The sequence below is a fragment of the Ammospiza caudacuta genome, chromosome 20 (assembly GCF_027887145.1).
Source record: "Ammospiza caudacuta isolate bAmmCau1 chromosome 20, bAmmCau1.pri, whole genome shotgun sequence".
Taxonomy (NCBI): domain Eukaryota; kingdom Metazoa; phylum Chordata; class Aves; order Passeriformes; family Passerellidae; genus Ammospiza; species Ammospiza caudacuta.
The window spans coordinates 5,556,652-5,572,028 of NC_080612.1; the positions used below are offsets into that span (position 1 = coordinate 5,556,652).

Here is a 15,377-nt window from a genome sequence, read left to right on the forward strand (position 1 = left end):
GACACATGCAGAAGGTGCACTGCAGAGACTGCAGCTTCTCTGGCAGCAGCCATATGCTTTAATAAGGGAGGCAGGGAGGGAAAGGAGCCAGTTCTTGGAAGCAGGACGTGACTTGAGTGCCAGCTCTCCCATCCTGCAGTGCTGTGACTGTGCCAGGAGCGAGGCTTTTCTGAAATCTTTCAACATAACTGCAGTCAAGTGTGACTGGCACATTCCCATCTGCAAGCAAATTCAGAGTTCTCCATCCTCTTCCCCAGCATCTGCATTTTGGGTAGCAGAGGTCACTGCCTGGGGGTGAGCACTGCTTAGTTTGAAATGCAGATGGGGAGCTCTTATGCCCCTGCTCCTGCAGCAGCTCTTGACACAGTGCTGCCTTTTTCATGGTTATTTGGGTATCACTGAGAGAGCAATGGTGTGCTGACCCCAGCTGTGCCTGTTGGAAACCATCATTCCTATTAATGGGGAATTGCTGTGGGAAGGGAGCCTGGGTGAGCTGGGAACGTTCTGGATTGGATGTTTGCCCTCACAGAGGAACTCTCAGGAGCTGTGCTGCCCTTCCCACCTCACAGGGATAGCATCTGTGCCCCATAAGGAGCAGAAGGATCAGGAAAATGCATGCTTGGTTGGATACAGGGTAAGATGTGAGGCTGGGCACTGAATGGTGTGTGACGCCCTGCTCCAGTGCCACCACTGCTGCTGCCAGGTCGCTGTTTAGGGGTTGTTGTGCTGTGAGAGGCACTGCCAGTCCTGATGCCAGCTGTGCAGCTGAGACACAGCGGGGAGCTCTGACAGAACTGCACAGCAGGTCTTCTGTTCTCTGTCCGGGATTCTAAGAGTTACCAGGGTCTCCATGTTGGGGCTTTTGGTCCTGTTGGGGATGAAATCAGCCTGTAATGAGAAATAAGTCATGGTGCACTTGGCTGGGTGTCTGGTGGTCACTCTAGGCAGGCCCTCAATGAGCAGCGAGGCTGGTGGGTCACTGACAAGATCCAGGTTACTGACAAGGTCCAGGTCACCAGACCCAGCACTACCCTGCCTCAAATGGCTCCTTGTTCCAGGCAAGCTGCACATTTGTATCCCAGTCAGTGCTTCTCACCTGCTCAAAGCCATTTGGGAGTTGGTTCTTTGTTGTCATTACATTGCAAAGGTTCCATATTGTTGTCTCCTTAGTGCAAGAGTTTCATTCCTCCTTGGTGTTTCTCACAGTCAGCTCCTCCAAGCACTGACTTTCTTCTTCTCACAGCAGCCAGCTGACTCCAATTCCCCTCAACCAGCCAATCCACTCTTTTATAACACTCTTCTTACTGATCATAGCTGTGGCCTGTTAAAGTCAGGCCTACTCCTAATCTTTAACAATTAACCCAGCTGCAACTCTTTAGGGGGTAAGATTACTTTCTATACTACCTTTATTTACTTATATTCTGTCCCCCTACAGTTCTTTGCCCTTGCTTTGGGTTTGTGGCTGATCCTCAGCCAGTGCCCTTCAGCAGCAGAGCATCCACTGCTCCAGCTCAGTTTCAGTCTGTGCAAAGCTGCAGTTCAGGAGCACTCAGGCTTTATCAGCAGCCACTGTCAGTCAGGAGCAGGGATGGGTGGCACTGCTGCATGTCACAATTTCCTGTTGTGCTGATAGCCATCTCCCCTGGCTCTGCCTCCCTCTCCTGCAGGATGGCAGCTCAGTGCCTGCCTGTCAGTGATGCTGTATCCTGGAGAAATACTGGAGATGTGCTCTGCAGAGAGAGCGGGGATGCAGCAGAGCTGGATGCTCTGCCCTCACTGATGAATTATGGAAGAACACTGTGTTATCTTAGGGAGATACTGCTGAGCTTTTTAATGATGCTTTAATATTTGTTCACAGGCTGGGGGGAAAACTTCTGTTCAGGGATCAAGAGGCACAAGAGCTGAAGCTGAGGGAGGATTTATCAAGTGGCAGCAGCAGGCAGTGAACTGGGGCTGTCCTGTCACTGGAACCATTCCACAGCCACCTTCTGAGCACAGCTTTTGGGTTTGTTATTTAGGCAGGTGGCAGGACTGCAGCAGGGCTGGGGTTTGTTGTCTTGCACAAAGATCATTTCCAGAGACACCAATTAGCCAACTGCCCTTGGACAAAGAGTTGGCAGCTGCTGGTGTCCTGCAGCCACTGCTGACAAGGCTGGCTCTGCAGTTTTAGCTCTGCAAGAGAAGTAACATGTTCTGCTCTCCCTGTTCTTAATTACCCTGATCTGTCATTCCTCTATCAAAAATTGAGCTGTAATTTTAAAAGCTCCCTGTTTATTCCCCTCCTTTCTTAGCTTATCCATGGCCTATGGCCTGGAAGGTTCTGTCAGAGCTGCCTTCCCTGGCAGGAGTGCCTGATGGGGTTTCTGCTGCCTTGCTGCCTATCAGTGCTTTGCTCTGACAAGGGAATGGCTTTGCCCTTAGCTTTGGCACAGAAGTGATTAGGCTGAAGCTATTAAGGGTACCTAAAGCTGCAGAGCTGAGGCACAGCCCCAGAGTTTAGGCCCACTGACATTCCTGGTTGCTGCTCCGTGCTGGCAGCAAGGCAAGAGGAGAGGATTTTCCAGAGACTGCTAAAATCACCTTCTACTTTCTGCCCAGATGATGCCCTGGTGTTTGTGTGTAGCAGGGAAAGACTCTGAAATCTTGTCCCTGTGTGACTGACAGAGCTTGTCCCATCTATAATACCAGGTCTTGTGAAAGGGGAGAGGTGCTGTGTGCTGGAATGAGGCATTTGAAAGTTCAAAGTGGGTTTGGTTTGTTGGGTTTTTTTATCCTATTCTGTTATTTTAAAGCAATTTTTTTTCGTTAGCCAAGAAAATCTGACTTGAAGAGTGGCTAGGAGAAGAATAAATTGTCTTTTTTCAAGCTTTCCCCCCAGACCTGCTAGCACAGTTAACTGCTTTATACAGTCTCTTCTCCAGTCCCTTCCAGTTGATTTTCCTTTCCCTTTCACATGTTCCCTTCCTCTCCCTGAATCCCACATCCCCCTGCCCTGGTGTCCACGTTGTCTCTCCACCCTCTGGGATGTAGGAGAGCATTCCAGGTGCTCCTGCAGCCATGGTGATCAGCTGTGTGTGCTCCAGCAGGAGAGGAGAGGATGAGTCAGGCCAGTGCCTTCTCCTCCCTGGAGATGCTCCTGGCAGCAGATGCAGGGAGGAGAACGAGCTGACAAAGGGAATTTTCCTATGCTGGGTTGTCCATGGCTTACTCCAGAGGCATGGAAAATAAATCACTTCTTTGTCCTTTCTTTCCTTGTTTTTTTCTCGTCTTTATCACAGCCCCCTGCTTGTTTGGCCAAGTGGTTTGGAGCAGCTGGTGCCAGGAGCTGAGGCAGTGCCCTGGTGCTGGCCCAGGTCTCACACTCCTCCAGGGCCTGGGACCTGCCTGGTTTTTCTCTCCTCACAAAGTGATTTCCTTGCTGTGCACAAAATAAACTCAGGTGGGGCCAGGGCAGAGGCAGGAGCTGAGCTTCTGCTCAAACCAGAGCTCTTGGAAAGATTAAAGATGCTTGGAAAACATTTCTCCAAAGAAGACTCCCTCACATGGCTAATTTCTTTTCCTTGGATTAATTAACCTTATGTAAAGTTGCATTTCCAGCTTGTCTGAGGGTGAGGTTTGAGAGGAGGACAAAGCCCAGAGCTGCAGCTGGAGGGGACTGGGAGGGTCTGCCCTGGTCCCACAGATCCCAGGCTCTGCATCAGCTCTGGGCTCTCAGGTGGGTGAGCCCAGGGCTGAGCTCTGCCCACCATGGCCAGGGCACTGCAGCAGGGCTGGGCTTCCTTTTTGCACTTCTTTTTGGATGTTCTTTCAAAATCTGTTTATTTTCTTACGACCACAAGGTCTGGGCTTCCTGTCTATCCTTCTCTGAACCTGAACAACTTTCTAATTTGAATTCATTGCTGCCCTCAATACCCATTTTCTGGCTTTTCTTTTCATTTTTGCCTGTTTTCAGAACTGCCTTCACTTCCCCTTCTAGGCAGGATGAGTTTAAACCAGTGCTTCCTCATTTCTCTTCCATGCCTCTCTTTAAGGTTTATCTCTGAATTGCTGAAAATTCTTTTCAGATTGGGGGATTTGGCTTTGTTTAGGGGACAAAAATCTCCATTATATATGTATTTTCCATTATATGTATGTATTCTCCATTATATAGCTATTCTCCATTATATATGTATTCTCCATTATATATGTATTTTCCATTATATCTGTGTAGGCTGTCTGTTTTCAGAAATGTCTGATTTTGGAAATCAGGGAAATCAGATTATCCCTTCCCATCCATGTATCTCCTCTGGGACAGCTCAATTCTCAGTTTCTCAGGGTTTCTGTCACCCAGTGGTGGCCACAGTGGATTTCTGGAACTGAGCCTGGACTGCATTTTGCTTTATGATTTTTGACCAATTTTTGTTTTCTGTGGCATTGATTTCCCTCCCTTCCTCTCTTGACAAATACCTTGGACTTGTTAACACAGAGGGCATCTTGTTTTTTAAGGTGAAACAATTATTGCACATTTGGACTGGCTCAGCCTAATTTGGTGACAGCTTTTCACCAAGGGATCTCATTAAAGTTCTGCTCTATTTGTATTTATCAGCAGCTGCAAATACACCAGCCTGATGAAATCAAGAGAATTGTACAATGTTATCTTAGAGAAACACTTGGCCAGAGATAGGTGTTTTTCTCTGATAAAGGAATAGGACAATTATCCCACTTCCTGCAGGAGAACCAAATAACAGAATAACAAATGCAGCAACACGTGGCAGGAGTCACTTCAGCAGTGAATTATGGGCTTTTCAGCAAGAGGAAAAAAACATAGAAAGCACCTAAAATCTGGTTTGATTTTTGCTGAGTGCAGCTCAAGTGCTGGAAGCACTGCAGAAGATAAAGGGATGGTGCTTCCCACCAGGAATTACCTGAGTGGAGAGCACTGGGGTGTGGGCCAGGAGGTGACAGTGAGTGTCACCTGTTTGTTATGCACTAAGTTCAGGGTAAATTGAAAGAAAAACCAAATAATTTATTTGTTCCTTTAAAGAAAGTAGAGAAATTCATAATTTCATTTATTTGCATAATCCAAAATTCTTGCATTACATTTGGGTTAAAAAAATTCTGTGAAAAATTTCAGAGATTTTTTTTTAAGAGTGAAGGACCTTCCAAGGGGTGAACTCTGAGGGGGCTGTGCTGCACATCTGGTCATTGCCTTTCCCTCGGAACTTTCTGGGTGTTCCCTCCTGGTGTTTGTCCACCCCTTTCAAAAAACTGTCCCCAAAAATGGGAGTTCTGGTGTCACAAGCAGCAGTGAAACACCAGGGAGATGCTTGAGGTGATCACTCTGGTGGGGATAAGAATGTGATTTGTGGTCAGAGTCAGAGGAATTGGTGGCATAGAGATAAGGCACAGTCCCTGCTCCTGCTTTGTGAGGATGGATGGATGGATGGATGGATGGATGGATGGATGGATGGATGGATGGATGGATGGATGGATGAGGGATGGACTATGACCCACACAAAGGACTCTGCTCCTTCTGGAAGGAGGGGAAAATGCCACCATGACTTCCCTGGCAGTCTGAGCAAGAAAAAGCAGGGTTTGTGCTTTAGAGATGCCACCTTGACTTGAAACAAGATGCTGAGTGCAGAGCAAAGGGCTGATGACTGTGTGTAAGAGGCTTCATCTGCTCCTGCAAGGGATCCCTGCTCAGGGAGGAGGCCTCCTGGCAAGAGCTGGTTTGAAGAGCAGGAGATGTGAGGTGGTTGGAGGCTTTCTTGGAGGAATGGTCACTTTTCCTGCCTGCCCAGCTGCTCCAGTGGGTGTTTCACCCTCTGCAGCACTGCAGTTTTCACAGGACCAGGCGAGGGGCACAAAGCTGAGCACAGAGAAGCCAGGACAGGAGACATCATCAGAAAAGTGTTGCTGCTGAATTTGTGAAAATCACCACAGCCTCACAGTGGGAAGTGAATCTGCTGGCACAGTGTTAGCAGGGGAATTTGTCCTCCTTGTGTCCATACCCTGGGTTCCTGCATGCTGCCCCCTCCTTTCATGCCTTGCATCTTGGCTTTTGCTGGGTCCTCTCTTGGTGCTCCTAGTTCTGATGGATTGGTTTTTACCTATGGAAAGATATGTGCTCTGCTAGCAGCACAGTTAATACCGTCCTATGGCCCCATTACTCACAGATGGCTGCTCTTCCCTGTCAGGGAGCTGGAAAAAGCTTCCTTCCCTGGCAACAAGATCAAGATTTAAACCATTCCTTGTATTCCTGACAAGCCATGTGGGAACAAAGTCCTCAGTCCTGTGATGGTGTTCACAGGGGTTTTTGGATTGGGGAAGAGATGAGGATCTGACTCCATGTTTCAGAAGGCTTGATTTATTATTTTATGATATATATTACCTTAAAACTGTACTAAAAGAATAGAAGAAAAGGTTTCATCAGAAGGCTTACTAAGAATAGAATAGCAAAGAATCATAACAAAGGTTTGTGGCTCGGCTCTCTGTCCCAGCCAGCTGGCTGTGACTGGCCATTAATTAGAAACATCCAACACAGACCAATCACAGATGCACCTGTTGCATTCCACAGCAGCAGATAATCAATGTTTACATTTTGTTCCTGAGGCTTCTCAGCTTCCCAGGAGGAAAAATCCTAAGGAAAGGATTAAAGATGTCTGTGACACAGTCCCTCATTCCTTTTATTGTGATGATCTGTTCATCAGGAGAATTAGGAATGTTTTCTGGTTGGTGATGGAGAAGAATTATCATTTATCAAGATTATCATCTCCCACACCTGTGCTGGCCCTGAGAGGTAGAGGAGTGTTGCTGTTGGGAATGCTCTGGGGCAGGGACTCTCCACCCCTGTTCTTACAAAGGGACTGAAGGCATCTGGCACTGCCTTTATGTTGTGGTGCTGCTTCTGTAGAGGTTATTTTGAGGTTTATGGGAAGGCCAATCTACCTGTCTGCATGTTTTAGATCAGCTTTGTTCCCAAACAAGTGCAGAGGCTGGCTGTGAATTTCCAGACGGCTTTAGTGCTTGGCAGTTTTGGGGAGAAATGTTCAAAAATGCAGGCTTGGGAAGTGCATCCCATCTAAAGCTCAACCCACACTGTGTCCTGGGGTTGGAAACTCCTCCTTTTCCTCACCCCTCCAAGGTGGGGGCTCTTCCCTGCCCTGCAATGCAGCTCAGGGCTCAGTGAGGACAAGGCAAACTGCACTGCAGCCTCTGTGCCTGGTGCCAGCACTGCAGAGGTGCCAGCAGCAGCTCCAGCTCTGCCAGAGCCTGGCTCTGCAGAAGGCGTGCAGCTCCAAAGGCAGGGTGGCTCCAACACCAGCTGGCTTTGTGGATCCTCTGTCCCACCTTGTTCTGCCCCTTGGCCACCCCTGGTCTGGGAGGAGCTCAGCATCAATCACTACATCCCCACCCCAGTCAGGGCTGGGTTCCTCAGCAGCAGAATCAGAGCTGCTCTGGGGTGATTGATCTTAGCAAATCCCATGTCAGTACCACTGTTTGTTGTAAGAGCCTGAATGACAGATGCAGGACTCCAGGCAGTCTCCAAAATGCAGTTTATTCCATCCAAGATGTCACAGCAGTTGAGGTTGTGGGCGACAGAGCTGTGCCCACAGCTGTCAGCTCCAGCTGCAGGCAGGCCTGGAGACCCTTTGGTTTTGGTTACAATGTGTAATAGACTTTTCTTTTGGTTACAATGCATTATATATTTTTTCTTTGCTGAGCATCTTAACAAGCAGAACCAATCTATACCTTAACTTTTATCTCTAGCCTATCATAACTACTATAATTATCATATTCATGTTACTGTTCTCCAATCACTAAAAGTCAGTACATTACAGTTTAAGCTAGAAATTGTTTTCAGTTTTGTTGCAGTGGAAAATTCTGAGACCTTTTTTCTACTTGTAACATGGGCTGACTTGTTTGACTGTGCTCTCTTTCTGCTTGGTAAAAACATCTTCTTGTTTGGGCTGGGTTTATCCTTTGCTCTAAGCCATAAAACCCCTTCTGACTAACACACCCTTTGCCTCTTTGGTTATCCAGTGAGACTGGCTTGGCAATTATTTTCTTCAATATCAAAACTTGCTTTCATTTCTATTCCTTCATCAGATTCTACATTCAAAAATCTTTCTGCTAAGCACACATATCTGTGAGACTTTCTTGTCAAACTTTCATCCTTCCCAGCAGTTTGTGTTGCCCAGCAGAGGAGCTGGGCTCTGTGTGCTCTGCTGGAGATGCAGGTGAGGGTTCCTGTGGTGCAGGCACAGCCAGAGGGGCTTTGTGTTTGCCAGGCTGGTGCTGGGGAGGGCACAGGCTCATGCTGGGACCCTGGGCTGGATGCTGGGGGCTGCCAGGCTGGGCTGAACCCGGGGCAGTGCTGGGGAACTGGGGTGGTTTTACACAGCACAATCAGAATCAGAATTCAGCCCATAATTGTTTTGTCTTGGGTTGTCAAAAAAAAAAACCAAAAACAACCAACCAAACAAAAACAAAAAAAAAACAAAAACAAAAAACCAACCCAAAACAAAATAAAAAAACCACCAAACCAAAAAAAAAAAAAACCTAAACAGTGCTTATAGTGTAATATACACCCGTGTGAGATTAAGTCTTTAATTATTCAGCACTCTGCCACTACTTGAACCTGATTCAGACTCTGTCATTTCCTTTACCAATACTCTAATTATGTTCTCCTTTTGATCTGCAGGACTGTGTGCAATTAAACCAGTACAAGCTGCAGAGTGAAATAGGCAAGGTGAGTACTGGGGCTCATGTTGGTCACACCAGCCTGTGTCACACGTCTGAGCAGGGCTGGAAAGGCTGTGCCAGCCCAAGGGACCTCACTGGCCAAGGCTCCTTGCAAGCTGTGTTTGGTTTGGGGGCTTTTCTGATTATTTTTGAGGGTTTTTTTCCATATTAATTGGAGCAAGTTTTGTTCAAGGTCACAGTGAGTTACTTCCTTTGAAATCTGGATTTATTTTTCCTCCCTCAGAAGGTGGTTAAGCTGGCTCCCTTTCAGGGGTGTTTGCTTGCCAAATGTAACACTAAGAACCTTTGATACATTAATACAACACAACAAGGAAAAAAAGCCCAAAAAGATGATCAGGGCAGGTGTTTGGTCCCCATCAGGATTAGTTAAATGTTTTTACATCACATGAAATGTTTGTTTAATTCTAGAGCACGTTTAAAAGCTGCAGAATGATTCAAAAGTGGTTCCTGTGAAGTTATTTAGAGGTCTGGGCTGGTGAGCAGCTCAGACACCTGCACCTCTGGCCATGTGCCACCGTTGCAGATGGCTCCACAGGCAGTGCTGTGTCTGGGAGCTGTGTCTGCCTCTGCAGCTGAACTGCAGGCACAGGAGGCTGCACCCTGAGCTGCACAAGCTTAAATTAATTAGCCCAAATGCCTCCAAAATGAGAGGCACCCCACCATCTGTGCCATGGTCAGGGGTGAGGGTGCAGGTGGCACTGCTGTCACAGCAGGTGCCATCCCAAACTCACACACAGCTTCAGACCCACTTAGGCCTTTGGGGTTTTAAGGAGAGTGTGAAACCTTCTCTGAGGTGGATTTGTCCCTGCCTCCCTCCTTCCCTGTGGGTCACAGCAAGCAGGTGGGCACTGTGAGGCTGATAGAGAGTCTGCTGTGCTTCTGAATCAGCCAGATGGCTTGTGAGTCTCCTCTGAGACCAGAACCTTATTTCAACTCTCAGTGAAGTCAAGGGAAATATTTTGAAGGCTCTGGTGTTCATCCCGCTCATTTATTCAATAGGCATATGTCAGGGGTAATACCTGATCATGGCTTACTTGCATAAAATGAGTGTTTATTGGGACTTTGTAAAAGCAGCAGTTTGGATGGAGTTTGGCTTCAGAAGGCTGTCCCTGGAGCTGTGGGTACAGCAGCAGTGCAGGCCTGCACCTGCCTGGGCAGCATCTGCTTGGTGGAACAGGAAAGGTGCTCATGCAGAACTTCCAAATTTGCACCAATACATTTTTTCTCTCTGCTGCCCATCCCTGTGTGAGTTCAGACAGATGTGATGGCCTTAGCTCAGGGCAGGGGTGGTGGGGTAGCACTTGACTCCTCCAGATAGGGATAATCCTCCAGAGCTGCCAAAACATTCAGCCCTGCTGTAGGGTCACATCACCTGCAGACTGCTCAGGGCAGTTGGGAGTTGTTTTTTCCCAGCTGTGGTCCACCAGTACAGGGATGTGCTCTCTGCTGACACAGTGATAAAACTCTCTTTTGTTTCCTTAAAAAGGAAAAAAAAGCTTAGAAGTTTCTTTTTTTGATTAGGTAAAAAGACACTTCATAGAATTTAGGAAACTTCACCTCAAACTTAAGGATGGCCAAGTGGACAGGAGCCAAAAAGTCTTGCTTAAGGAGTTTACTAAAAGAAAAGAGAATAAAGAAACTAATTGCTTTTGTGAAGTGTTTTACTAGGAGCAAGAACTTCTTGCACCTAGCTCAGTTTTTCTCTGTAAAGACTTTTGTTATTTTGCCTTTCATTAAAACTTCTGTTTCCAGCACTACTACAGAAACCATCTTGCTAATTTTATGCTTTCTAAAGTAGCTGAGCTATCTTGAGTGTGATATAGATCTCTAAAAGCTTATAAGACATGCCTAGAAGAAACCATATATCACCCCAGCCTCGAGCAGCAGGAGGATGAGGTGGAGCTGCTGAGCTGACCCTGCAATTCCTGTTCATTTCCAGGGCTCCTACGGCGTGGTGAAGCTGGCCTACAACGAGAATGATGACAAATACTATGTGAGTGTGCCTCTGCTCTGCTCCTCTCTGTGCTGCTGTCCCCCCTGGCAGCTGCTCTCAGTTGTGTCCCTGTGATTTTTTGGGGGGCTTGCAGGAGCTGCTGCGAGGGAGGGACGGGTGGGTGCCTTATGTAACAGGCAGAACATGCTGCTGATCTGCCTTGGCATTTTCTAGCTATGAAGCAGGTCACCTGAAATTAGAGGCATGTGGGTGGTGGTGTTCAGCACCTGCTGTGCATTGGAAGCCTGGCCTGGAAGGAGCAGGATGGAGTAAATCAGGGCAGCCCTGACAATGGGGAGAAAATGATGCATCTGACTCCATGGTTAGCAGAAGGCTAATTAATTCCTTTATTATACTATATTATTCTATACTATATTACACTACATCTAAACTGAATTTGCACAAGCACACACTGCCCAGAATCTTGTGACTGTCAGTGACAGTCCCAACACACACACACACACCTGGCCCTGACAGGCCAAGGAAACAAAACCCCATCACTCTGGCTAAACATTCTCCACATTGCATTCTGCTTTGGCACAAACACAGGCACTGCAAATGGTAAGAATTGTTTTGATCATTCTCTGAGGTTCAGAGAATGTGAATCTCAGAAATATTCTTGGGAAGATGTGCCTGGCTTTTCTCTGTGAAGGTGAATTTCCCTGTGAATGATGAGGAGGACTCCATGAATATAAAAAGGCTAATTAATTACTTTATTATACTATACTATTCTATACCATATTACACTATGTTACATTACATCTAAACTAAATTTGCACAAACACCCAACTGCCCAGAATCTTGTGACTGTCAGTGACAGTCCCAACACACACACAGACACCTGGCCCTGACAGGCCAAGGAAACAAAACCCCATCACTGTGGGTAAACAATCTCCATATTGCATTCTGCTTTGGCACAACACAGGAGCAGCTAATGAGATAAGAATTGTCTTGATCTTTCTTTTTTCTGTTTCTGTCACTGCTTCTCTCAGGTTCAGAGAATGGGAATCCCACAGCAGGAGTGTTTTGGAAGGAAATGTGGAGTTTCTCAGGAAAAGGCTGAGCAGAATGGTGTGGCTGGGCAGTGGGCAGGCCCACTGCCAGGACATGAGGTGTAGGATGCAAGACTGAAGGCAAATCTTGGGGTTTAACAAAGCCAGAGTTGGAGAGTTTCATATTCCAAAAGACTCCTGCTCTGGGCTTCCCCTTTCAGAGGCAGCTGAATCCCAGCCATCCCAGCTGGAATTCCTGTGAAATCTGCCTGCAGATGTGCTCATGTCCCTGGGCTTGCCCTGTGGCTTGTTTTGTTCAGGTTGAGAGCAGGAGCTGGAAGGAAGGAAAATTTCCTTGCTATGTGTGGCTGTGCCTGGAGGCTTCTGGAAAAACTTCCAGCAGTTTCTGATGGATGCCAGGGCAGGAATCTGCTGAGCTGTGGGGTTGCAGTGCTGTTGAACCTCAACCAACAAAGCCCTGCTGTTCCACACTGCATTTGGTGAAAGTGGGATGAAAATGGGCCCCAGAGCAGCCAGACAGGCTGGTGTGCTGCCTTGGGACAAAGGGGAACAGGAATGTGCTGTGGAACATAAAGCTTCCTCATTCCCCACTGCTCCTCAGGTAGTTTTTCCTCCCTGACTCTATTACAAGTGGCACACCAGATTGAAGTGGTCAGGTGGGAATTGTGTGCCTGTGGGTATTCCCCAGCTTCCAGCAGGGATGGAACTGCAGCAGGAATGTCTTGAAATGAGGGATGGAAGAGATGAGACAAAAATCTGGACAAGGTGCCCTGGAGCTAGCCAAGGGAAGGAGCCACAATTCTTTCCATCTCCCATCCTTTCCAAGCTGATTCACAGATGCACCAGAGCTTTTTCCAGTGGCTCCTTTTCTCTGCTGCCCTCCAAATCCTCCCTGCCATGCCCTGCAGCAGAATGGTTTGTTCTGAGTGATGGTGCCAGCCCTGGCTTCCCTGACCCATCTGTCCCACCAGCACAGGCATGCCAGCACCAGCAGCACAGAGTGGGAATGCATCACATCCATAAATCATGTTTATTTCCAGCTGAAAGTATTTTTTCCTTTGAAAACTGGCATCCTTACATTTTGGCACTGCCTTTTTGCTCAGGAAATGCCATTGAGGTGCCAGAGGTGGGCAAGGCATGTTACAGCTCAGCCAGGAGAGCTGGGTGTAGGGTAGCACTGCCTGCTGCACTCCTGTCCCTGTTCTGGATGCAGATTAACCCCATGGGTGTAGATTTAGCTTGTCACATCCAAACCAAAGGGTAGCACTGCCTGCTGCACTCCTGTCCCTGTTCTGGATGCAGATTAACCCCATGCATGTGGATTTAGCTGGTCACATCACAACCAAAAGTGAAAGCCTGTGTGCAGGTTAGCCTGGTGTGTGTCAGTTAATCCCCACTTAATCTTGGATTCTAATCTAAGCAAACCCTTTAAAGGTGCTGCAGCCAGGAGGGGCACAGTGACTGGGGCTGTTTGAGCCTCACCTGGGGGCAGGCAGGGCACAAAGACCCCCCCTTAGTGCCAGCCCTGCAGGGATGTGCTCTTGGTTCACCCCATCCTCCTTTTGGGGTTGAGCTGATCCTGGCTGGGAGGGTGATGCTGAAATGTGTATGCAGGGATGGGCCTCTCTGAGCTCTGTGTCCTTGTCCTTGTTCCCCTCTTGGCAGGGCAGGGGGAGCTGATTCCCTCCCCAGTGCAGCCACATGCCTCCATCCTCATCCTCCCAGCCCCCTGTGCTTGTTTAATGGAGGGCAGGCCTGGTGGAGACACCTGTGCTTTTCCAGGACATTAATCCAGCTCAGGAGCTGGCAGGCTTTTCAGAGCTGCAGGGAAAGAGCTGATTGCATAACTGGCTGAGGGTTGCTCAGCTCTCCACCTGCCTGCTGTGCCTGACCCTGGGGCTCTCCCAGAGCTCAGACAGCTCCATCCTGCCCTGCCTGTCCTTCCCAGCCCTGCTCCTCAGCACAGCACCCCAGGGCTGCCCCATGACTCTTACCAGCAGTTAAGAGAAGCAATTGGGATTCTAACAGTTGGGAAGGGCCTGTTCTGTGTGCTTGTTTTCCCCCAGATTTAGCTCTGGAGGGTGTTTTTTTTGTCTCAGTGGTAAAAAAGCAGCCCTTGGTGATTTCCTTTAGTGATGGGTTTGGGGCACTCTGGTCTAGTGGAAGGGGTCCTTGCCCATGGCAGGGTGATGGAACTGATGATTTTTAAGGTCCCTTTCAACCCAAAGTATTCTATGATATTCTGCTTCTATAACTGATTTCCATTTGCAGAGGTTCAGCACGAGGCCAGGGTGTTGCTGCCTTTATTGTCTTTTAGCTTGTGTGCTGCAATAACAAGGACCTAAATTGTAAAAAAATAAGAAAAAAATTATTTAGGTGTATAATTCAGAGTGTGGCTCCTGATTCTTGCTGAGGTATGGGACCCTTTGCTGGCTCCCTTCAAACAGGCAGAGTTTAGAGGGAGCAAGGACTGAATAGAGCTCCTGTCAAAGCCAAAGGAAAGATTGCTGCTGCTTTAATGAATTTTGGATCTGGCCTAGAATTAGGAAAAACTCTCAAGAAAAAAATTCAACCACCACATTTGGGAAAAAAAATGTAGATGGGTTGTGTTTACTTTGTGGGTTTTTTACCTTCCATTAAAGATGAGGGAGTGCTTCTAAGAGCTTTGCCCTTGGTTGCTGTGAGCACCACAGTGCCTGGCAGGGCTGTGAAGTGTCCTGGCTCACATCCCTGGATGCAGGGAATGTGTTAGGCCATGGAAACTGGAATTTCCAGCACCAGGTTTGTGAGCCAGTGCTGCCTCCAAGGAGGAGACCCCAGTGGAAAGCAGAGCTGGAGGACCCTCCTGCCCCTGGGGCTCCTGGAGCTGTCACAGCTCTGAGCTCTGCCAAGGAACCCTTCACACTGCAAAGGTTTCAGTGCCTCAGTTTGAAGGAGATGCTTTGACAGTGACTAAGGGGAAAAAATCAAAGGCCAAATTCTGTGAAAAAGCAGCAAATAAAAAGCAAAGGCAAATGTGTCCAATGAGAGATCTAGATTGGAATCATTGTGCTGATGGAATTTGATTCTTTGATGCCTCAGGTCATGTCTTCCTCCTATTTTCAATCTCTAAATCAGCTTGCAAAGAAAAGTGGTTATGATGGGCATTTGTTATGCTACTGCTGGAAGAAGGCAACAGCATTTAGATTGTTAGTGGATTTTTCTTTTTTTCATCCTTCTTTTTTAATCTTGTTTCCTAAGAAACAAGATTTGTGTGATTGTGCTCTCTGCCTCTGTTTGTACCTAACAATCCTTGCACAGAGGGCTGTTTCCTACCAAGTCTCAGTGATGGGGAGAAATTCCCTCCAAGTTTCTAAAGGAGTGGCTGAACAAAGGGCTGCAGCTGAGGAGGAGCCCAGCAGCAAGCCTTGAACTTCCCAGCCCCTGGAGAACCCACTTTGGTTGCCATCCAGGAGGGAAGGGAAGGCACAGCTCCTGCATTTCCCATCCCCTGGCTCACACAGCTGCTGAAGCACTGCCAGAGCCGTGGGGAGCAGGGAGGGGATCTCTGGCTCAGTGCAGCACCTCTGGTGTTCAGCTGAGGGCTTTGAGGGGCTGGCTCACCCCTTCAGGTGACAGCTGGG

The 15,377-nt window shown here is 47.9% G+C and overlaps 1 protein-coding gene across 3 annotated transcripts in view; it reads left to right on the forward strand.

Annotated features, from left to right (window-relative positions):
- The window catches only part of CAMKK1 (calcium/calmodulin dependent protein kinase kinase 1), a 99,287-nt gene that overhangs the window by 41,080 nt on the left and 42,830 nt on the right, over nt 1-15,377 (forward strand). For all 3 annotated transcript variants that reach the window (XM_058817675.1, XM_058817677.1, XM_058817676.1), the window contains exons 3-4: nt 8,687-8,734; nt 10,688-10,741. In XM_058817675.1, the coding sequence (XP_058673658.1) occupies nt 8,687-8,734; nt 10,688-10,741 (102 nt within the window). The remainder of the gene's footprint in view (nt 1-8,686; nt 8,735-10,687; nt 10,742-15,377) is intronic.